The 21874-nt window shown below is 33.1% G+C and overlaps 3 protein-coding genes across 6 annotated transcripts; 2 read left to right on the top strand and 1 right to left on the bottom strand.

Annotated features, from left to right (window-relative positions):
- Nucleotides 1–1133: 1133 nt before the first annotated feature.
- Nucleotides 1134–3912, bottom strand: LOC101511128 (pentatricopeptide repeat-containing protein At4g21065-like). Its single transcript, XM_004498606.4, has 2 exons — nucleotides 3136–3912; nucleotides 1134–2497 (listed from the first exon to the last, which is right to left on the bottom strand). The coding sequence occupies exons 1-2, from the start codon at nucleotides 3820–3822 to the stop codon at nucleotides 1355–1357; spliced, it is 1830 nt and encodes a 609-aa protein (XP_004498663.1). The 5' UTR covers nucleotides 3823–3912; the 3' UTR covers nucleotides 1134–1354.
- Nucleotides 3913–4148: 236 nt separating this feature from the next.
- LOC101511438 (uncharacterized) lies at nucleotides 4149–20052 on the top strand. 4 transcript variants are annotated; one of them, XM_073366880.1, is made up of 15 exons: nucleotides 4149–4494; nucleotides 4793–4929; nucleotides 5027–5163; nucleotides 5608–5753; nucleotides 6258–6337; nucleotides 6512–6769; nucleotides 7285–7395; nucleotides 7593–7715; nucleotides 8845–8966; nucleotides 9046–9115; nucleotides 9842–9934; nucleotides 10176–10303; nucleotides 12398–12539; nucleotides 12781–12917; nucleotides 19922–20052. In XM_073366880.1, the coding sequence occupies exons 1-14, from the start codon at nucleotides 4344–4346 to the stop codon at nucleotides 12913–12915; spliced, it is 1833 nt and encodes a 610-aa protein (XP_073222981.1). In that variant the 5' UTR covers nucleotides 4149–4343; the 3' UTR covers nucleotides 12916–12917; nucleotides 19922–20052. The 4 variants fall into 4 exon arrangements, with proteins under 4 accessions (XP_073222981.1, XP_073222982.1, XP_004498666.1 ...); XM_073366881.1 differs by lacking the exon at nucleotides 19922–20052 and adding an exon at nucleotides 13341–15309; XM_004498609.4 differs by lacking the exon at nucleotides 19922–20052 and adding an exon at nucleotides 13013–13248.
- Nucleotides 17334–21084, top strand: LOC101510805 (adenine nucleotide transporter BT1, chloroplastic/mitochondrial-like). Its single transcript, XM_004498605.4, has 3 exons — nucleotides 17334–18229; nucleotides 19922–20083; nucleotides 20462–21084. The coding sequence occupies exons 1-3, from the start codon at nucleotides 17615–17617 to the stop codon at nucleotides 20936–20938; spliced, it is 1254 nt and encodes a 417-aa protein (XP_004498662.1). The 5' UTR covers nucleotides 17334–17614; the 3' UTR covers nucleotides 20939–21084.
- The last annotated feature ends 790 nt before the right edge of the window (nucleotides 21085–21874 follow it).

Genomic DNA, 21874 nt, shown 5'->3' with positions numbered 1-21874 from the left:
CATAGTCAATGAAATATATTATCCTATACAAATTGATCAACATTACATGCATAATCCAGAAAAGGTTACTAATCTTTCTCCCATTACTTCATGTTGATTTTATTCATGGATAGTAAGATGCATCATTTTTGTTTTTTATTTTGGATGCAGAGTTCAGCACTAAAGGTGAGTAATGTAACATTTAGTAATATCCAAGGAACATGCAGTGGTGAAAATGCTGTTGTGCTTGATTGTGACAAGATAGGGTGTGATAATATTACATTGCATAACATCAACATTACCTCAATTGATCCAAAGAAGCCAACTTCTGCAGTATGCAATAATGTCAAAGGGATAGGAAACAATATTATTTCACCTAAGGTGCCTTGTCTAAACCAGTAAAGAGACTTGTATCATGTATATCATTATTTGAACCAAAGGACACCACGACAATAAGATCACACTAGCCCTTTTCTATTTTATAAGAAAAATATATGATACCCATCAAACACTACAGGAGAAAACGACTTAGTTGTAATACAACCAAACCAATCCTAATTTGAGCACATATAAAGTTCAATAAGATCATTGGTTGATTATAAATGTTCGCATATGTGTCTTTGATTTCACAACATGCAGTATTAAAATTGATATTACTAACTATCAATACAATTATATTAAGAATACATGTATTTTTGCTATCCAAAAACTTGATTTTATTTCTTAATCTCTATTCGACTAAAAGTTGTTGGTTGGTATGACCTCGAAATAATCGGAATGTATTAGTTCTTTAAGAAATTAAATCAGAATTATACGCACAGCGGAATTAAATTGCGGCATACAAGATTAGCAATTGCAAGTAGATGGATAAGAGATTAACCAAGATGCATGCAAGTCAAATTATCAGTTTAAACAATATTACCTAACACAGAATATGTTTAACATGCATCTAATATTAATCACACATACAAATTTTGCAAGATAGAAAATTAAAGGAGTTAAGGGTTAGAGAAGATTGCACCAAGAATTTATCCTGGTTCAGTTGTCAACGAGACAACCTACATCCAGTCCTGACAATCCAATCGGATTTCAGATTTTCTTCTCCAATAAGAATGAAATCTAAAAAAGTGCTTGCTGGTTTAAATAACAGAAAATTCAGCAACCACAACTGTTTCTATTTTCATGCCTGTGTTTCATGCCTTTTTTTTTTCAATTGTGAGAAGGAGAAATCACCAACCAAGATCCATGTTTTGACATCAGTAGAAGACATTGTATTTAATTTCAAACATGTTTTAAAATGATGGAATCCCTCCACAAATGGTTGAAGTTTCCAGCAAATGAATGCAGAATCTTTGATGGTCTAATCAATTTTTCATTACCAAAAGTCTCTACAAGAGCACAAACCATTTTTGAAATGGTGGAAGCGATTGCGGTCCCTGACAACAATTTCTCTATTATAAACCTTAGATATAAACTTAGTAGCAGAGTGACAATCCTCACAAATGCGCAAGTTCTTCACAATCCTAATCGATGTTCCAGGGGGAGTGTTCAAAAGAGCAAAAGCTATGGCAAGCTTTTCACTATGTCTATACAAAGCATCTTCTTTATCTTCTTCATCAATGTCAAGCAACACTTGAGATGTTGTAGGCACATACCCTACCCTTTTGATTTCCTTGCCCATCTCATCCACCATTTCATATATCTCTTTATACTGATCATGAGACTTATCACCAGCAACAAACTCATGCATTTCATTGTTTACCTCAATCATCGTACTCCCCGGAACCTTCTTCATCCCTCTCATATCCATCACCTCCCTCACCTTAGTCTTCTTGTCCCATCGTCGCAATTTCGCGTAAATGTTCGACAACAAAACATAGTTAGACTCGTGCATCGGCTCATTTTTTATTAGCTCTTTAGAGATACTCTCTCCAAGCTTGAGTTCCCCAATTGCATGACAAGCAGTTATTAGGGTTCTCCATATGATTTGGTTTGGTTCAAAAGGCATGTTTTGAACAAACTCAAATGCTTCTTTGACAAATCCACATCTACAAAACAAATCCACCATGCATCCATAATGTTCTATCTTTGGCACAATGCTGAAATTCCTTTCCATTGAATTGAAATAGTGTCTTCCTTTGTCAACAAGTCCTGAGTGACTGCAAGCAGAGAGCACCCCAATGAAAGCAACATCATCAGGTGTTACACCATTTTTAACCATTTCATGAAATATTGAAACAGCCTCTAACCCGCGACCGTGCATTGCAAGACCAGCAATTACTGAAGTCCATGAAACTATGGTGCGTGAGTCCATTTGTCTGAACAGTTTGACGGCTTTGTCGACATTGCCACACTTTGCAAACATGTCTATCATAGCGTTACAGAGTTCCACAGACTTATGAATGTTTTCCCTCTCAATGTATGATTCCACCCATTTTCCAAGCTCAAGTGCCCCCAAATCAGCACATGCAGACAAAACTGATATCATCGTGATCTCATCAGGGAAAACACCGACAACCTGCATGAACAAACATTGATTGTATGAGTAGAATAACATTTGACAAACAGGTCAGAACATTAGCTCTTTCTGCATATTATTAGTAAAACATGTTACAAGAAAAAAGTATGATGCAAAGTTGTCAAACTCGACAGTCTAAGTAAACACGTTGAGCTACTAAACTCGTTGAGCTACTGTATAGACATTACTATAGGCTCGACTTGTTTACTTCATATTAAAATGATTTGTATGACATATATGTCAATATAATATCTTAACAGAACAATAATTCAACATTTAATTTTCATCATAATTATTTTTGAAAAGATTAGTTTAAATATGTTTTTTGTTCATGCAATTTTTTTTTTACTTTTAGTCCCTCTATTTTTGTAGTTCTTGTAAATATATTACTTTTGCTTTTGGTTTTTATTGTTTTATTTTAGACCTTGCAATATTTATTTATGTTGAATTGATTCATATATTATGTAGAGACTAAAATGAATATGAACAAATTTTGCATATACGGAACCAAACAAAAAAACAAAAAACAAAAGCTCATATAACAAAAACAAAAATTACTACGATTAAAAGCAAAAAATAGTAAGAATTTTGTATTTATTTAAACCATATTTGTTTTAATCATGTTTGAATGAAGTTACCTGCATTTCTCTAAACAACCCAATAGCACGTGCAGAACGTCCCAAACGCACATATCCACCAATCATAGCACTCCACGTCACCGAATCCAACTTAGTACTTTCATCAAACACCTTCTCAGCAATCTCAACCCCTTCTTCTCCCTCACAACAACAACAATACATATGAATCATTGTATTGAAAACATGAAGATCCTCCTCAAAACCAAACTTCACGACACATCCATGAACCAATTTCCCCAACCTCAAACTGCCAACACCAGCACACGCTTTAAGAACAAACGGAAACGTGAATTTATTAGGCGAAACACCGTAACGAACCATGGTTCTATAAAAGAACAATGCCTTTGATTTTGAATCGTGCGTTTGAGCATAAGCTCTGATAACGGTGTTGAAGAGGAAGGCATCGTAAGAGGGTGGTTGGGTAGGGGTAGTTTGGTCAAATGGGAATAAAAATGAAGAAGCGTAGTGAATGGCGTTTATGTTGGAGGAAGTGGAAGCGAATTTGGTGAGGATTAATGGGTTGTTTTGGAGGCCATGTTTGAGAATGAAGGTTTGAATTTGAGTTAGTTTGGTGAATGTGTTGCAGTGGGAAGAGTGAAGGAGTGTTAAGCAGGTTTGTTCTGCTAGTCTTGATTTTGGGGTGTTTGAGGGGAGTTGGATTGTTGATAGTAACTTGGATTTTATCATACTGTACTACTATAACTTCATCATCATGACCAAAATAATTTAGAATGTTCTGTGATGTCTCGTTATAGCTTATCAAATTCTGTCAAAAAAAAAACTTATCAGTTTTTTTCATTTTCTTTATTGTCAATTTTAAATATCAATTAAAAATAAATTTATATTATTTTATATATTAATCATTTGTTTCTCATTTTATCAATTTCAAATTCAATTTGTTAATTTATTAATCAGATTTTAGTTTATATTCTAAAAGAATTAAAAATAAAAATAAAAATAAAAACTCCTTTTGGAACAACAAAAAACTTAAAAAGCACTGTAAAGACAAGTTAGTTTGGTGTCCGTTATTGAAATTTGTTTGTTTTGGTGGTGAAGGAAACAGCCACGTCACTCCCTCCCATCTACCCTTTCTTTCTTTCAAACTTTTTCTCTTGACGAGTTATGAAGAATGATCACATACATGCTTTCAACGATACACAAACCAAGTACTAATGCGAGTGAAGTTCTGAGATAAAACGCAAAAAACAATGAGAAGATTCTGGAACTTTCTCGCCAATAACAATAACTCTAACAACCTCATCCAATTAGCATTTTCGATCCCAACCTCCAACAACTTCCGCGCCACTGCGTTTCGTTCTTACTGCGATCCATCACGCATCCGCCACCAAAACCGTCCAGGTTCATTCTTATCCTCTTCATCTTTCAATTTCAGATTAACAATTTCTCTCAATTGAGTTTTACTTTATTTATTTGTGAAATTTCTGATGTATTTTTTTTGAAAAGCATGATACAGCCTAATAAAAAGAAAAATATTTAATTATTTGGAATTCACTCAACTAGAATAGTTGATTACAGATACGTGTATCTATATAGTGATAATAACCGAGCTAACAAATCTTAACTTACTTGTAGTTATTTCTAACCAACTTATAACTACTTATACAAACTCCTAAAAACATCTAACAATTTTTTTCAGGACCGCTTGTGCAGTACAAAAATCTTGTTGATCAAGGGAAGTTGCAACACGATCCTTACCAAGAAAGTGTTGCTACAGAGCTTGAGAAATTGTTAGCAAGGTTGGAGAAATATGAGAGAGAAATGGAAGAGTATCATGTAAACTTTTAATTACTGGTTTAAATTTAATTAATGATTTTCTTCATTTGTTTGTGGATTTTTGGATTGTGTTTGAATTGGTAACTTTACTTGGTAGGTTAATCTATCTAATTGGGAGAAGAATAGGGAGAATGAGCGGCGAAGGATTCTCACGGAGGAAGTTGAGAAGCAGCAGACGGATGAGGATTGGTGGAAACGGTTGAACAATAAAATTACTGAAAGATGGACCTCCAGGTAATTTTTTTAGTCGATTTTAAAGTGATTTTTGGTTCAACTAGATGTTTAATATTTGTTTGATCAAAAGAAATTAAATGAGGCAAATTTTGATAGACAAGAGTACAATTCATATAACAATGGGACGCCATTGAATTGATTCTTTTATTTTTCTGTATAATAAATGTGTGTGATAGAATCATTTTTAATATTATGGATATGAAATATTGTTGATTTTGAGTGGACGAGTTTGAAATGATTATTACTGAAGAAAAATCTTGCTACTTCATCGCTGGTATGAATTGTACTCTTGTCTATCAAAATTTGCTGATTATGAGAATTTTTTCAGTGAAAATAGCATTGTTTGATTTGGCTTGTGTTTCCTTGTTGCGAATTTTGTTTTATTCAGGTACATTGTATAAAAGCTACATGTGCTGTATATTTATTTGTTTGTAAATGACTCAGGAAAAGACCAGAGAATGTGGAGCAAGGGGTAGGAAAATGGGTGTCATATCTTAAACGTGAGAAGAAGCTGGATTCACTAGTTGGTCGTCGTCCAACTGCTCCTCCAGCTCCTAAAGGACTTTACATATATGGCAGTGTGGGGAGTGGTATTTATCTACTTTTATTTTTCTTTTGTGGCTAATTTATATTGTCCATCCTTAAGATGGTTAAAATTACATTGTCCTCTCCTCTGATTTTAAAAAGCACACTCCTTGTCTTAGAAGATGAATGAGTTACTCTTGATTCCATTTTAATGTAAACAAGTTTTTTAGGGACTTTTTTTCTTCCTATGTTGGTCTCAACATTATTGGGCGATGTCTCAAAGCTAACAGTAGGAGTCTATAAAACTTCATTTCATCTTGTTATTATGTTATAAAATCAACAAGACGTTCAAAATTACTCTTTTCATTTTTGGCCGATGTTTATGTTTACCAGTAATTTTAAATTACAATGGCCTGGTTCAATTTCTAATTATGGTATTGCTTAAAGTTTCTGGTTGCTTCATTTATATCACATGTCAAAGTCGATATTATTTATTAACCCGGTTCTTGTTTTAGTCTTATTTTTTCAGTTTCTTTTCTAATAATTTTGCCCGTATTTTTAATCTGAAGGGAAGACAATGCTGATGGACATGTTTTATAGTGCCACTGAAGGAATAGTTAAACATCGAAGAAGGTATCACTTTCATGAGGTGAGTCTTTTACTATGTTTATGGGCATAACCTGAATACTTATGGTCATAATGTCATAGAGGTCATCAGAGCTATTTTTTGGAATATAAACATTTTTCTATAGCAAGATCATTATTCGATGTCATGAACATAGTGCCAATAGGGATATACTTATATTTTTCTATTCATGTGCAGGCCATGCTTAGAATAAATGAACACATGCATAAGATATGGAAGAAACAAATGGAAGAGAAGCCTTTGCAGTCGAGCATTGCTGGTTGGATTATGAATCTTCCCTTTGACACTAAAGCTAAGGAATGGCTGGCTGCAGAAGAAAGATACAAGCAAGAGGTACAGATGAAAAACATTCTTCCAGCTGTAGCAGATAAGTTTTTTCTGGAACGAGAAGGGGACGAAAAGGGAGCTAGCATTTTGTGCTTTGATGAGATACAGGTAAAGGAAAATTACTAATTTATGTTATAATGTGTTCATCATATTTGTATACTAAATTATAGATTTCCGTACTCCTATTCATGAACTTTGATTTAACACTTGAGGAATATTCTCTTATTTAGTAGCCTGTTTGTGTTTTCGGTGAACTCTGGGCTCTTCCTCCCCACTTGAAGCAGTTTTTCATGATTCATTTCAAAGGGGTTTATGGAAGTGTGCATTTTGTGTTGTTTTCTACTTTCCCAGTCCATTTTAGTGTGTTATTTCATCAGGTTTTTTGCTTAGAAATACTTTATCCACACATCTCTTTACTTCAGTTCCAGATCATAATATCTGGTGGAAACTCAATGTAGGCTATGAACACCACTGTTATAAGTTTTGAGTTGCATATGTTTTATCTTCCCTCCTTGACTTATAGTTAACTTGATTGTTGAGCTTCCTCGGTATCACGTCACTTTTTTTCTTCATACTTTGGCTTGTAATGAAGATCGTAACTTAATTTTGACACTTTATTTCAGACTGTTGATGTATTTGCTATTGTGGCTTTATCTGGAATTCTAAGCAGATTGCTGAGTAGTGGAACTATCATTGTGGGTACAAGTAATCGAGCACCAAAGGACTTGAATGAGGTGTGTTCTTTACTAGTCAACCTGTTTACTGGATGTGTTATCGTTTTCCCTTGTTACTCAAATATGTTGCAGGGGGTTGATAAATACTCTGATGAGATCCCTGATCATTTATTTTGGAGGATCTGAATCGTAGACCAATTGGAAAAGGGACTAATATTTGTTTATCGACAATTTCTTCAAAATGATTTTTTGTTCAGGCTGGTATGCAACGAGAAATCTTCCAAAAACTTGTCTCCAAATTGGAAGAACATTGTGAGAAGGTTTTGATAGGCAGTGAAATTGACTACCGTCGTTATATAGCACAAAGATCAGTAAACCGGGTGAGAGTTTATCTGCCACTTTCATCACATTTATCTGAACTATCGAAAAATATCTGTGCACATGTGATGTCAGTATATTTCTAGGTGGTAGAATTATTTTTATCAGCCATAGTAGCAGTAGAATAAAATCCAATAATAATTTGATTAATTTTTCGTCAAAGAATTTTTTTAAGATATGCATCTCATGAAATTGTATTTGCAGTTTTCCACTATATTGTGGTCATTGATTTCTTATACACGCAGGTTTGATGTCAATATATTTCAAAGTAGTAGTGTAATTTTTTAAATTTTTTTTATCAGACATAGTAGCAGAGAAATATCCAACAATAATTTGAATTTTTTTTTCCTAAATTAATTCTTTTTTATGATATGCATCTCTATATATCGTAGTCATTGATTTATTATATACATCATTTAGAATATATTGCTGAAGTTATTAAAATTATAATAAAAAATTGATATTATGGTACCGATAGAGGGGGAACAATCAATAGCTTGGGTTGTTAGCTCTCGGCTTCACTGCTGTACAAGGTATTACCTATCAAGGGAAAAACAAAGTCTTCATTTCTGATGGTGAAAGAATGTGTGCATTGGCGATAAATTCATCTCATTGGGTATATGCCCTACTTGATGTAGCCCATGTCATTTTGACATTGATATTGGTTGGGCTTGGTTTTCTTAAGGGAGTGCAAGCATTGGCCATAATGGTTGATTAACCATAAAAGAAAAGTTGTGGCTCTTGATAGTTAGGTACATCAATACGAAAAAAGGATCATTAATAGTTACTATGTAAATGTAGCTTCTTTGTCAATTACAAAGTTATGATGCTTCCAACATTACCAAATTTGTACAACCAAAATCCTTCTACTCTCAACTACATAATTATAGGGTGAAAACTGGAAAGTCCCCAAGTGAGGACACTTCCATGTTTGATATCACTTGAAAAAACTCTTTTCTAGTGTATAATGCTTTGTTTTTGAACAATATTCATTCATGAAACATGTGCTAAAAGTCTACTGTAGTTTTTTTATCCATGCAGTGTATTCTGATAGTTGCATGTTAACGACATGCCATATTATGCCTATTAGAATTTAAACATACGGGAATTTCAGTGGGTATAGATATGCAGGTACACTATTTATGGCCTATTGAAAGGGAAACCATAGATGAATTTGAGAAAAAGTGGCACAATGTAACAGACACATTTGGAGGAAACATAATCTCCAACACCATCTCAGTTATGTTTGGAAGGTAATAAGTATCCCATTTACAGTTAATGCTGTCAAACAAGGATGCATAATAAACATGAATCATATAATTTCTGTGACAGGACACTTGAGGTTCCTGAAAGCTGCGATGGAGTTGCCCGCTTTACATTTGACTATCTCTGTGGTCGCCCAGTACGTTCTTTCTTTTTGTTTGGTAGCTGTTTAAAATATTTCTTTCCTAGGAAATATAGTTACAGACATATCGCTCAGCCAGGGAGAAACCGAGGGGAGGGAATGAAGAGAAGCAGAATTCCTCCTCATTCAATTTTTATTCCCTTCCAACATTGAGGGCATTTGTAGGGGGGAGAAGATATCTGGGTTTAGAATATTTTAAATACATCAACCGAAATGTCCTTATAAAACTTTATTCTTCTAATCAACCATACACCTTCATGCCATCCATATTTTCTAACCACTGCCGCCACTGTCAGACAAAGGATCTTTATCTCCACTCTTATAGGTTAGGCTTTTGTATCAAATAAATTATCAATATCTTAATGCTTACACATCAATCATATTTCGGAAGTCTTTATTCTTTCTCTTCTCCTTTTTTTAATGTAAACCCCCATAACTTCAACAATAGGAAACAAATTGAGTTCTAAGTTTGTTTGATAATGTTTTAGCCAGTATTATTAAAATTGGACTGATACTCAGCTGAGTCGGAATATTGGATTGATGGGTCACTGGTCAAGCCTCGTAAATGATATCTATTTTATTTGAAAATTTTGTATTATAGATATCCTAATCATAACAACAATAGACTCATACCTTAGTGTGATGGTAAAAGTAGCTAAAGTTAATATTTTGGGCTGCCATGAAGTAGGCTATCTCCCTTTCTCTAACTGTTTTGATTTTCAGTTGGGTGCAGCAGATTATATTGCAGTAGCTGAAAACTATCACACTGTTTTCATATCTGATATTCCAGTGATGAGTATGCGAATTCGTGACAAGGTACTTATTAAGATAGGTTGAGTTGGCCTCAAATATGCTGATAACTGCCTTATATTTTTTTAAGGAGACAAATTGTGGGACAAAACTTGCTTTATTACTCTGCATCTACATTTCATAAGATATTCCTCAAATGCAATGCATAAATTTTTATGCATCAGCCGTGACTTTACAATTTAATACACTTCTCTTTCTGTATTTCTGTATCTTATTTTGAGCAAACAAAACATTTTCTACTTTTCAGGCCCGGAGATTTATCACTCTTATTGACGAGTTATACAATCATCATTCTTGCCTATGTTGTTTGGCATCCTCTTCAATTGATGAATTATTTCAAGGAACTGAGGAGGGCACACTTTTTGACTTGGAGAGGTAATTCTTATATGTTTGTATGAGATTTATGATGCATGGAAATCTTTTGGATTGCAAAGTATAAATACTTTGGATCTACTGAAGTAGTGGTGTGATAATTTTGTTTACCTTTTTGTCACTTCACTGTCAATATATTATCCAGTGGTTGATTCTGATGCTTGTTGTGCCTTGTAGCTGGGAATGGGGGGTTCATATTGGAAACATTAACATTAGATTCCCAATTCTAGATTGTTTGTTGGCGCCGTTGCTTGACAAACTCATTTTAAAAGACATTATTGTAAAAACTTATCATTGATTCATGGGTATTGATTTCCTCGACCAACCATGTTAAGCCTTGATTGATAAAGGCAGGACTTGGAAGATTAAGTTCCAAGAATATAAAACAGTTAGAGGAAAGATGTATAGACTGGACAGAGTTGTTATCGAGACAGAAATTGTGTTAAGATCCGTGATTAAATAGGTGAAAGATGTATAAAGGGAGGATTCCAAAAGATTGTTAGGAGGATTCTTGATATGTTTAAAACATAAACTTTATTGAACTTCACACAAACTCACAAAGCTGGTAGGTTAATTTTCTTACCTATCTTAAAGCCATTTGTATTAACTGCACACTCTATTTTGAGACTGCAAGTGCAAACCTCTCTTTTATAGATGGTAGAAGTCCATTCATGCAAATTTCGGACGAGTTTCTGTTTAGGTAGTTTTTGTACTTGGGAGGAATTCAACTCAAAAGCCTCTATATATTCTTCTATGGTACCAATATGTCTTATTGCTGCTGATTCCTCAAGGGATTTTCTTGTACTTGCTCTCCATATCGATCTATTAGCACCATTTTCAACCTATCCCCAGTCAAGTTCTCGTTGGTATCTTGGAGAAGATTAAACTGGTCAATTTTTTCTCCCTCCATGAATACAGATTCGGGCAAGTATCACCTTGACCTTTCAAATCTGTTATGAACTTGAAAATAAATTTAAGCCCTGGTGATCCATGCTACATGGTCTGTTTTGTCAAACATATGCAACTCCACCTTTTTAATTGACATTTTATAATCATCCCAAGCCCCACCTTGTTGTTTTGTTGAACCTGGTTGATAAAAACTATCAGCAGGAGATGAATCTCCAACTGAAGAGGTTTCAACCCTTGTCAGTCACTTATTGATCTTTTCAAAACAGATTGATAGTGCAGCAATTCAGTCATCATCCTTCAATTGTCCTTCATATAACTACACCACATGCAATTTAATGCTTGCTACACAATTTCTCTACCATCTAACTAAGTATTACACAATTAAATAACTTACAAACCAAATTCAGACCTGTTATTTTCTTTTTCTCATAGAGTACCTGAGCCACATTTTAGGGTTGTTTACTGCATGATCCAGAATCTGGGAACACATTTGGATTCTGGGCTCTTGATTCATTCTTCAGTTTTCCATTCCCATCTCTTCTACGTTCTATTTATAATTTTTTTTTTTGCATTTTTCTTCCTCTAGGGATTCACTCTATATCCCTAACAGACCATGTCTGGTTTTTTATTGAAGTCCCTGTAATCTGCAACAAATTTCTATTAGACCAAACAAGAAGTCACACATTACTTTTGCCAGTATGTAGCATAAAATGTGATACTTGGCAAGAAGCTCTCAATGTACCATAGATTTATGTTAAGTTACTGCTATTTTTTGTCAAGTTAGGTTGCATAGATCCCAGGATCATTGTAAAAGTGGTTTTACTGATTGAATTGAGAAGTTGGAGACCATATACCCTGATGTAAAAGGTACATGTCCAATGTGTTTCCAGACATGGCGTAGAATGTAGACAGACTTAACAGACTTAAAAAATAAGGAAATTGTCAAATTCCTTGTAAAATACATCTTCTCTTGACAATTTGTGGTCATAATTAGTAGTTTGCATAGGTTCTGTTTTTTGGGCCGTTATTCTTTTCATTGCAAGAAATTTCTTAATGACATATTAATTTATGCTGACTGTTAGATTTGATTTGATGGAAATCTAGTGGTTCTAATTAGCTGATACATTGGTCTTAAAAAAAAACTGATACATTGGTAACTGAACCTCCTCACTCTTGTTTTGGTTCCAGCTTCCAGTTTGAAACAGAGGCTGAAGGCGGGAGACTTCGCCGTGATGTCTTAGCAGAAGGCAGTGTGGGCTCAGGAGGTACCCCTGTTGGAATCACATCCATACTATCTGGTCAAGAAGAGATGTTTGCTTTTCAAAGAGCTGTGAGTAGTGACCGTTTCGGAATTTTAGTTGTGCTGCAAAACCATTATATAACACTATACTATAATAGAATTAGAATATACGCAGCTGCATAACTTCTACTGTAATTTATTTTGTCAACTAAATTTCTGACAGACTAGTCAGTTCAAAATGTGTTGTAAATGTCCTAAGTTCTTTATATTGCTCTGGGAACTTTTAAAGATCAACTAAGAAGAAAATATTAACATTGGTTTTTCTTTGTAGGTCTCACGCCTGATTGAAATGCAAACTCCATTATACTTGGACAGAGTCAGTAATTTCCACCCTTATTTTCAGAGGCAGCATAAAAAATTTCGAAAAGATTGTGACAGCTTACTTTCCGAGTCATCGTCAATTTGAAAGTAAGTTTTTTTATTCCGCTACAAAAACCATTTCTAACGCCAAATTGACTGTATACTTTATGTAGTTATTCGGGCAATAATTTTCTTATTATCAGCAATAAGCGCACAGCTATCCTAAATAACGCAGCAATAGCAACAAGTGATCAAGTTAGTGATATTAGTATTGACTACTGATTGTTTATTACTCACAGCTATCCTAAATAACGCAGCAATGCATGATAAATTGTACTTCTGAATAAGTTCTTGATTAATAAATGCTGAAAGATTCAATCTTATCTGAGTAGTTGTTAGCTGTTACGATTGATTAAATAATAACTTGTTATTTTGTCAAGTTGGTGTGTAATTTTACTGATGTATATTTTGATTATGCAAGCTCACTCTTTTGCGAGTTACAACTAATTACCACTTTTACATGTGCTTAAGTATTACACTCCAAGATTGTGGTTACACATATCATATACAAGCACTCAGTTTTTCCCACCAGGCTCCAAGATTGTGGTGACATCCCTATTCTATGTTGGGGATGGTGTGATTATGGGAGGGGGCTGTTGGAGGAAAGGGGGTTTGTTGGGGAGAGGAGTGAAAGGTAAAGGGAGCTGAGCTGTGAAAACAGGCCAACCCGATTCACGGGTTGGCTCATCACGGGTTAAGCCTATAATAAGAGTGAGTCGAGTTGGGGGTTGGCTAAAGCCAAGATAAAGAAATTAATCACCCATATTCATCATAGAACAAATTAAATATAATTATATAGTTATATCTTTTGAGAAGCATGGTAGAGTCCAGTAAAAAGTAAAACGAGAAATACATGAGAAAAATATTGAATTATTTGGAATTGATTCAATGAGAAAAGCTAATTATAATCAATATATGATACACTTTATATAGTGACCATAACTAAGCTAGCAAATCATGACTAAATTGTAGTCAATATTAACCAACTTATAATTACCTATAACCAACCCCGCAGCCTTAACAATATCTAATATCCTCTGTTAGTTGGAAGTGTGGACTAACATTCCAATTTGCAACGAACAATACAATCAAAGAAAATATAATGAAACTAATGATCGAAAACTACAAGAAAAAATACAAGTTGTAATTACATTTGGCTAAACAAGAAAAAAATATTGATAAAGAAAGTAGTAATGGACGAGGTGTATAACTCATCGAAGTGTTTGACCTACTTTTGGGCTTTGATCATCTTCTGGGTTCTCTACGACGTTCGCTCCAACATGCGAGCCAGGTTAGTGAGGAGTTTGCTGTAAGAAATTTTCCAAAGAAAAGTTTGAATTGTAGGGGGGCCTTGCCCCCAAGTCAGGTTAAAACTATGAGAATGGACAATGTTGGAGTCTTCAACAAGCAAAGCACAGATTATATAGAGAAAAAATTATCATTAGAAAACTTTCATATGGAAAAATCATCAAGCTGTGAGACAGAATGTTTTATAATATCTATTTTTGTACAAAATAAGATGAAAAAGATTGATTGACAAGGGTCCAATGTTTGATAATAGCTATTTTTTTACAAAATAAGATGAAAAGGATTGATTGACGAGGGTCCAATTTCATCCCTCTTTCGAGGCATAGTCGCAAACAGTAAAGTTGTGATATTGAGGAGGGATTGAAGGGCTGATATCACAAAGTTTGCCCACTCTTGCTACCCAGTCATCTTGTCAAAAATAGACAACATAGCTAGTGCAAACCATCCAAGAGAAATCATTTTCAACCAAAAGCTATTTATTAGCAATACCCATCAATACATGAGAAGCTTTAGACCCACATCAATGGAAGGAATAGTTAAATTTACACAATCCACAATTATATTTAGTACACAATTCTAACCCAAAAAGCATTAGGTTTTGGCATCGCATCCAAACCTAACTTCATCATATAACTAATATTAACACTTCTCAAGTTGCGGAACCCAAGACCTTCATCCTCCTTAGACTTACAGATAGTGGACCTAGAGATTAGATGACATCTTTTAACATTAGTTGTAGCCCCAAATAAAATTATTTCAAAGCCTCTCCACTTTATCACAAATAGACATAGGGATAACTATATATTGCATCACATAATTTGAAAGACTCGTAATACGACCGACCATAGAAAGGGAGTTGGATTTCCAACCGGATACCTTCCTCCTTACTTCGTCCACAATGAAAGCGTATGAATGCTTCTCATTTCTACCAGTTATAACATACACCCTCGAATACTTCCTAAGATCTATGGTCTCAATATTCAAGATATTATTACTGGAATCTACAGCGAGCTGAGGGTGTTATTAGAAAACAAAACTTTAGATTTTGAATACTAACCTATTGGCCCGAATCCAAACGAAAGACATCAAGGATGGACATGATATTGGTAGCTTGCTCAATGGAGGCCTCATCAGCAAACGAGAATATTAATTTCTAATTAATTATTCGATGAAACTGTTTTTTTTTCTTTTCGTTTCACTGATTTATTTAATCATTATTTTTATTTTATTCAACAAAACCTTCAATTACTGAATATTTTAACATTTGCATATCTATCTACTTTTTCTTACCATTATTGTTTTGGTAAATTAGATCAATTTTTTTTTATAGAAACACCAATACTATGCATTAGGTCGAATTTCAAATCCACCTGTTAATAAACAATCAACAGGACTAAGATTTGGAAACTTTTCAAAATGATTGATTTTTTTAGGAAAAAATATACATTTTAATTAGAAAAATGAGATAATTAAGAGAAAATTTTAAATTATTTTATCATTTTTTTTTTCTCTATAGATAGAGTAGTAAACATCAGCTGAAATTATTAACACTATCTCTTTATTGTATTTGAAATTATTAAGAGCAAATCTTTGTTTATTTCATAAAATAAATTCTATACCCCTGAGTCAAATCCCAAAATTTAAGCTCCAAGTATACATTAAAGTTTTGGTTACTGAGAATCATAATAGAATCAAAGGCTTAAAAAAAGAGATTTTCTTTCCTTAAAAAAAACAAGGAGATTATCTTCCCTTCTGTTTCCGATCCAAATATCATGAAGCATCAAAATAAAAACAGAAACGTGCAATGAGATATTTAGTATTATGATATAGTTGTCAAAGTTTGGGTGGATCACTGTAATTTTGTAAAAATTATAATTTTTAAAAATCATGGGGAGTCACTGTCATTCTAATAATTCTATTGTAATAGTAAACATGCACTAGAATATAAGAAGTTTACTGAGAATTTATACAAGAGAAGTGTTGTTGGTTTGAATGGCACAACATAGATTTTGAACAAATCATGGTCTCAAATATGAGAATAAATATGATCAATAAGAAAAAGTAATGTATTCAATTTAAATTTTACATCAAATATATACATTTTTGTATATATATCAAATATATACATTTTTGTATTATTGTTGATCCATTTACATTTATTTTTAAGATAAATTATAATAGTAACTAGTAAGACTAAATTGCATAGATAACAAGATTTAATGGTGGAGAAGAATTGGTAAAAAAAATGCTTGTACATCTTTTTTATTCGTGCAAATTTTTTGTTTTAAGACAATGTAAAAAGTCGATTTTAGTATTCAATGGAACGAGGATTCCATGCACTGAGTTGTACATAGAGTTTATCAACTTTTACATATAATTTAATTTCAATACATGTAAATTTCTGTAGTCCATCACATTCAACCTTGACTTTAAAGATAATCAAAGTAAAAATTAAATATTTTTATTGATTCGATGATTTAACTGATACTATAAAATATTTTATATTATTAATATATATAAATTAAATTTATATATACAATTTTTTCTTATATATTAAATTTTTATATATAAATGAAAGTCGATAAGTTAAAGTATAATTTTTTCTTTTAATTTTATTTTAATTCAAACAATTTTATTTACAATTTTAAAATCGTTTATCAATGAAATCATTAATGTTTTATATAATCATTTAGAAATGTATGGTATTTATTGAGAAACGGAATACATTCCACTAGTTCTTTGTTTTTTGGTACAAATGTTATGCTACTTTTTTTTTACAAATCAAGAAGAAAAAATATAGACTCTTGAGATAAATTTAAAACAAGTTCAAATAATATAATTTTAGATAATCTTTCCAATTATAGAGGAGATATACAGCTCACTTTTATAAAGTATTTAAATTTTCTCATATTTGAAACATGACGGAATTATTTTTCATCCATGACGGGATTATTTTTCATCATATCACCGTTAAAATATATTTGATAAGTAAGATGGTGATCATAACGTTTGAATTCAAATCCTTTATAAATGCATAAATTTAACCGGATATCCATGAAACTATTTTTTTATTATATATTCTTCTACGTATATGATCTGAATTCATGACTTATCGGCCGAACCGTTTCGTACTTATTATCGGCCGAACCGTTTCGTACTGTTTGTATAGACAACAACATAAATATAAAATATTTCCATTCAATTCAACATAACGCAAGGCCTCCACTGATACAGAGAATCCTTTCTCTCAAGATTGGTCTGTTGTTGTTGAGAGAGAAACATACTCCCACACAGATTCACACCACCTACCCCCTTCTCTCTCTCTCTCTCTCTCTCTCTCTCTCTCTCGCATTCTCCGCCGTCTCTTTCTCTCATTCTCTTTTCTCCACTACAAAATTCCAAAAGGGGTTTTATACTTTCTCACAACCTTCTGATTAATGGGTCGCAAAGGAATTAACAAAAACAATCTCTTTGATGACAAAAGACACGCTTTTTTCTCAATCTCCAATCTGGGTTCTCAATGGGCTGACGTTGATGTTCAAGAACAAGGGTATTACAATCATTTCCACCACCCTGGTGGTTTATTTGCAAGCATTGGTCAAATGGGTATGGGTTTTGGTGGAGTTCAACAACCAAATTCGTCTTCCGATTCTTCTTCTCAACGAAACAACGGAATGAGGATTCCATGCACTGAGTTGTACATTAGGTATGTGCAATCAGAAGGGAAAGTGAAGATTCTTGGTGTTCCTGATGAGGATGAAGATGAAATAGTGGAAGGTGTTAAGGGGAAGAAAAAGGGTAGTCTTAAAAAGTTTAAGATTAAGGTCAAAAACCCTTCGTTGAGGAGGTTGATTAGTGGTGCTTTTGCTGGGGCTATTTCAAGGACTGCTGTTGCACCTTTGGAAACTATTAGGACTCATTTGATGGTTGGAAGTAGTGGTCATTCTTCTAGCGAGGTGTTTAACAATATCATGAAGACTGATGGGTGGAAAGGGTTGTTTAGGGGTAATTTTGTCAATGTCATAAGGGTTGCACCTAGCAAGGCCATTGAGGTAATAATATTAATATAAATGGTTGTTTTAAAAAAAAAATTATCATTTTGATTGTTTTTGTTTCATACTATGTTATGTTGAATGATTTTGTGTTCATTGATTTGATTTCTTCATTATGTGTTAATTTTGGTTGTTGAAAAATTATTGGTTTGTGTTTTTTTATATGTCAAGGAACTTCTTTTTTTGACCCAAAACAAGGGACTTGTTTTTCTATTGATTGGATTTGTTTTGTATTTAAGAAGGATCATTGATATTTTCAATGTGAAGAACAAGTGTTTGAGAATTTAAGTCTATGTTTAGGGCAATTGTTAATTGAAATAGTTGTTTAAAAAATGATGTTATGTTTTTGAGAATACATAAAGTTAAAAAATGTTTCATTAGTTGACAAATAGTAAATTGTGAAAATAGTTCAGAAATAAATGAAAACATAAAATCACTTTAAAAAATTGAACAGGCAGTCCTTCAATCTCATCAGCTGATGATTTAGATTATGAAATCTGGATTTCAGTTATATTTTGTCAATCACAATGCGAAATATCCGGTTTGGTAACTAGCTGTCAAATTATACTGTCATTTTCAACAATTTAATTGTTGATATTCTCCTAACTGAAAAGGACATCAATTTAGGTAGCATCGCCCTTCTGCAAGAATGATCTTTCTGACATATAGGTAATTGTATTGCCGCCAAGTTTGTTTTATCTTTATTCACTTACCACATATCCCTGAGTGAGTTTTTTAACATATGTAATAATTTTAGTGTTTACTTTTTGTTTGATTTATGTTAATAAAGAATTTTCATGCAACCATAAGAATCCTTCAATTTAGGTCAGTCTGCTACTTGGCCCAAATTAAACGTTGGTGCTTTTTATTTTAAGTTGAAAAAGTTTTTACCTGTTAACTTGTGTAACTACTAATGTGTCAAGAAAAATCATGCGCAATCAAATGAATTCCATGATCTTTTACTTCTTAAATGTTTATTTTCTCTGTTTTTATCTTTCTATTAGGTTACCTTTCCTTTACAACCTAGTAGGCCGTTTGTTTTAGCTTTTGAGAGGTTTCGAACGGGATTCCAGGAGGCAAGAAGAATTTCCTTTGATAAAAAGTAAATGCGGGAAAACATTTTTTCTGATTGCTTCTCACTCAAATTTAAAACAAATTGGCTGTAAGGTGTGGTAAGTTAACTGTAACATTTTTATAAGTAATAAAGGAGCTGTTACTTGTGATGGTCATGGTTTTTGGTAACTGTTGTTTGTTTGTATCCACTTCTGCAATTTTTTTAAATTCTAGGCATGTCACTGGCTGGCTGTCCAAGTTAATCTAGTGTGAAGCGCTTCCATAATTTGACTCGGTGATAGAATGCTGATTTGCGGAAGAAAGTAATAATAGCCCTCTTTGTTGCTGAAGAAAGTCTTGTTTTATTTTAAGACAAGAAAGCATCAAACGATTCAAATCTAATTCATGCAACATTTATATTGAAAAGCAACAACCTGTAGTTCTCATTAATGCTTCAAATTTTGAAAAGAACTATGTTCTGTTAGAAAGTGATAATAAAGTCGACATGTATGTCATAGTATTTTAACTATCTTTTTTATGCATTTTGTTTTGTCTTTGATTAGGAATTAATCACGACGAGCATAGATTTAACTCTGTTATTTTTTTACGCATTTTAATATATTGCACTATTTGCTGCAGCTATTTGCTTATGATACAGTTAACAAGAACCTCTCCTCAAGGCTTGGGGAACAGCCTAAACTCCCTATTCCTCCATCATTGATTGCAGGTGCTTGTGCTGGAGTTAGTTCAACTATTATCACATATCCTCTAGAATTACTCAAGACTAGATTAACTATCCAGGTATGTAGTACTTGTAAAACAAAAGAAGCTCATGTTTTTCCAGAGTAAACCTTCAATTTAATCCTTAAACTTTCACTCTCTCCTATTTGGTCTCTGAGCTATAAAAATGCAATAAATAGTCCCTAAACTATTATTGGTCTATCAAGTTAATCTCTGAACTATCTCACTTTCTCTCCTATTTTCAAAGTAACTGAGGAACTCGTTTCAAGGATTGAGAATAGTTTAGGAACAATTTATTATATTTGTATAGTTCAGACACAAAATTAAAGATAGTGATAGTTTAAGGACCAAATTGAAGGTTTACTCATTTTCCATATTTATCCTTCAGCACCGTACCAAGAAACAAGCAAATTTTAAGATGGATTGTTGTTTTTGTAGAGAGGTGTTTATAACGGTCTACTCGACGCGTTTGTGAAAATAATTCGAGAAGAGGGTGCTTCGGAACTGTATAGAGGCCTTGCTCCTAGTCTTATTGGAGTTATTCCATATTCTGCCACTAATTACTTTGCCTATGACACTTTAAGGAAAGTGTACAAAAAAGTTTTTAAACAAGAGAAGATTGGCAACATTGAAACCCTTTTGATAGGATCTGCGGCCGGCGCTATTTCAAGTAGCGCTACTTTCCCCCTTGAAGTTGCTCGCAAGCAAATGCAAGTGGGAGCACTTAGTGGAAGACAGGTTTACAAAAATGTGATTCATGCACTTGCATGCATACTTGAGCAAGAAGGTATTCAAGGTTTGTATAGAGGATTAGGACCAAGCTGCATGAAGTTGGTGCCTGCTGCAGGAATCTCTTTCATGTGCTATGAAGCATGCAAGAGGATTTTGATAGAGGAAGATGATAAAGAGGAATAGAATGAGTTAGAGTACCTGAGTTCTGATTTTTATTTTCATTTTTCAAATTTGATTAAAATATTTTGGCTTATTGGATTTTTTTTAATCTCCTAATAACTTTTAATAAGAAATTGAGAATTGAATAATGGTTTTGATTTGTTTTTTTAGTTACTTGCTTAGTTCCACTTAGTAATAGTCATTTCTTTTTCATTTTTTTTTCACGTAGGTTATGATTAGACTCACACACTTTAAATGTGAAAAAATGGAGAATTTAGGTTCGAATCCGGATCTTTGCATATCAATGTTCTTATAGATATCAATTAAAAATATTATTGTTTTTATACAAAAGGTTTCTAATGAAGAGATCAATTTTTACTTTTTTTTTTTTTTTCTTTTCTTCTTTCTTTCTTCTTCTAAACATATGTAATTTGTGCATGTGAGAAGTCAAATTTTCAAGTTATGATGGAACATTTTGATGTTATATATACAATGGCACCTGATATTTAGTTGGTATCTATTGAAAATATGAAACTAACTCGTGATGTGTTGACATTAAAAGATTCAACGACATGTCAAAACATTATGGTAAGCTACTAAAAAGAATTGTTACAAAAAGAATCATCAATAAGCTAAAATCCAAAATAAGGGTCCCTTTGACTTTGTTCATCATAATAGTGTACCTAGTAGGCAAGTACCATGTTTCATCGTGATAAAATAAAATAGTTGTATGACATTAAATATTTTTTTATGCTTTTTGGATCTTGATTAAAATCTGGACCGTTATAAATTATCAATGTACCTGTGGTTTGTATAAAAAGATTTACTCTTTGCTTCAAGCATTTCCTAATACCTAAAATTCTTAATAATCACACAACACCATTGCTGCAATTCCACGCACCCGAATCAATAAGTATTCTCTATTGCTCAACTTTAATATTAGAGATTCGTGCACCACTA

The sequence above is a fragment of the Cicer arietinum genome, chromosome 4, assembly GCF_000331145.2.
Source record: "Cicer arietinum cultivar CDC Frontier isolate Library 1 chromosome 4, Cicar.CDCFrontier_v2.0, whole genome shotgun sequence".
Taxonomy (NCBI): domain Eukaryota; kingdom Viridiplantae; phylum Streptophyta; class Magnoliopsida; order Fabales; family Fabaceae; genus Cicer; species Cicer arietinum.
Note: the sequence above shows the minus strand (reverse complement) of the source record. Positions and strands in the feature narration are given on the sequence as shown.

Coding starts and splice junctions, on each gene's coding strand:
- LOC101511128 (XM_004498606.4), bottom strand. CDS start 3,822: ATGATAAAATCCAAGTTACTATCAACAATCCAACTCCCCTCAAACACC. Junction 2,498..3,135: donor GGTTGTTTAGAGAAATGCAG/GTAACTTCATTC, acceptor TTGTTCATGCAG/GTTGTCGGTGTTTTCCCTGA.
- LOC101511438 (XM_073366880.1), top strand. CDS start 4,344: ATGAGAAGATTCTGGAACTTTCTCGCCAATAACAATAACTCTAACAAC. Junction 4,930..5,026: donor GAGAAATGGAAGAGTATCAT/GTAAACTTTTAA, acceptor TTTACTTGGTAG/GTTAATCTATCTAATTGGGA. Junction 7,716..8,844: donor CACAAAGATCAGTAAACCGG/GTGAGAGTTTAT, acceptor ATAGATATGCAG/GTACACTATTTATGGCCTAT.
- LOC101510805 (XM_004498605.4), top strand. CDS start 17,615: ATGGGTCGCAAAGGAATTAACAAAAACAATCTCTTTGATGACAAAAGA. Junction 18,230..19,921: donor CACCTAGCAAGGCCATTGAG/GTAATAATATTA, acceptor TATTTGCTGCAG/CTATTTGCTTATGATACAGT. Junction 20,084..20,461: donor AGACTAGATTAACTATCCAG/GTATGTAGTACT, acceptor TTGTTTTTGTAG/AGAGGTGTTTATAACGGTCT.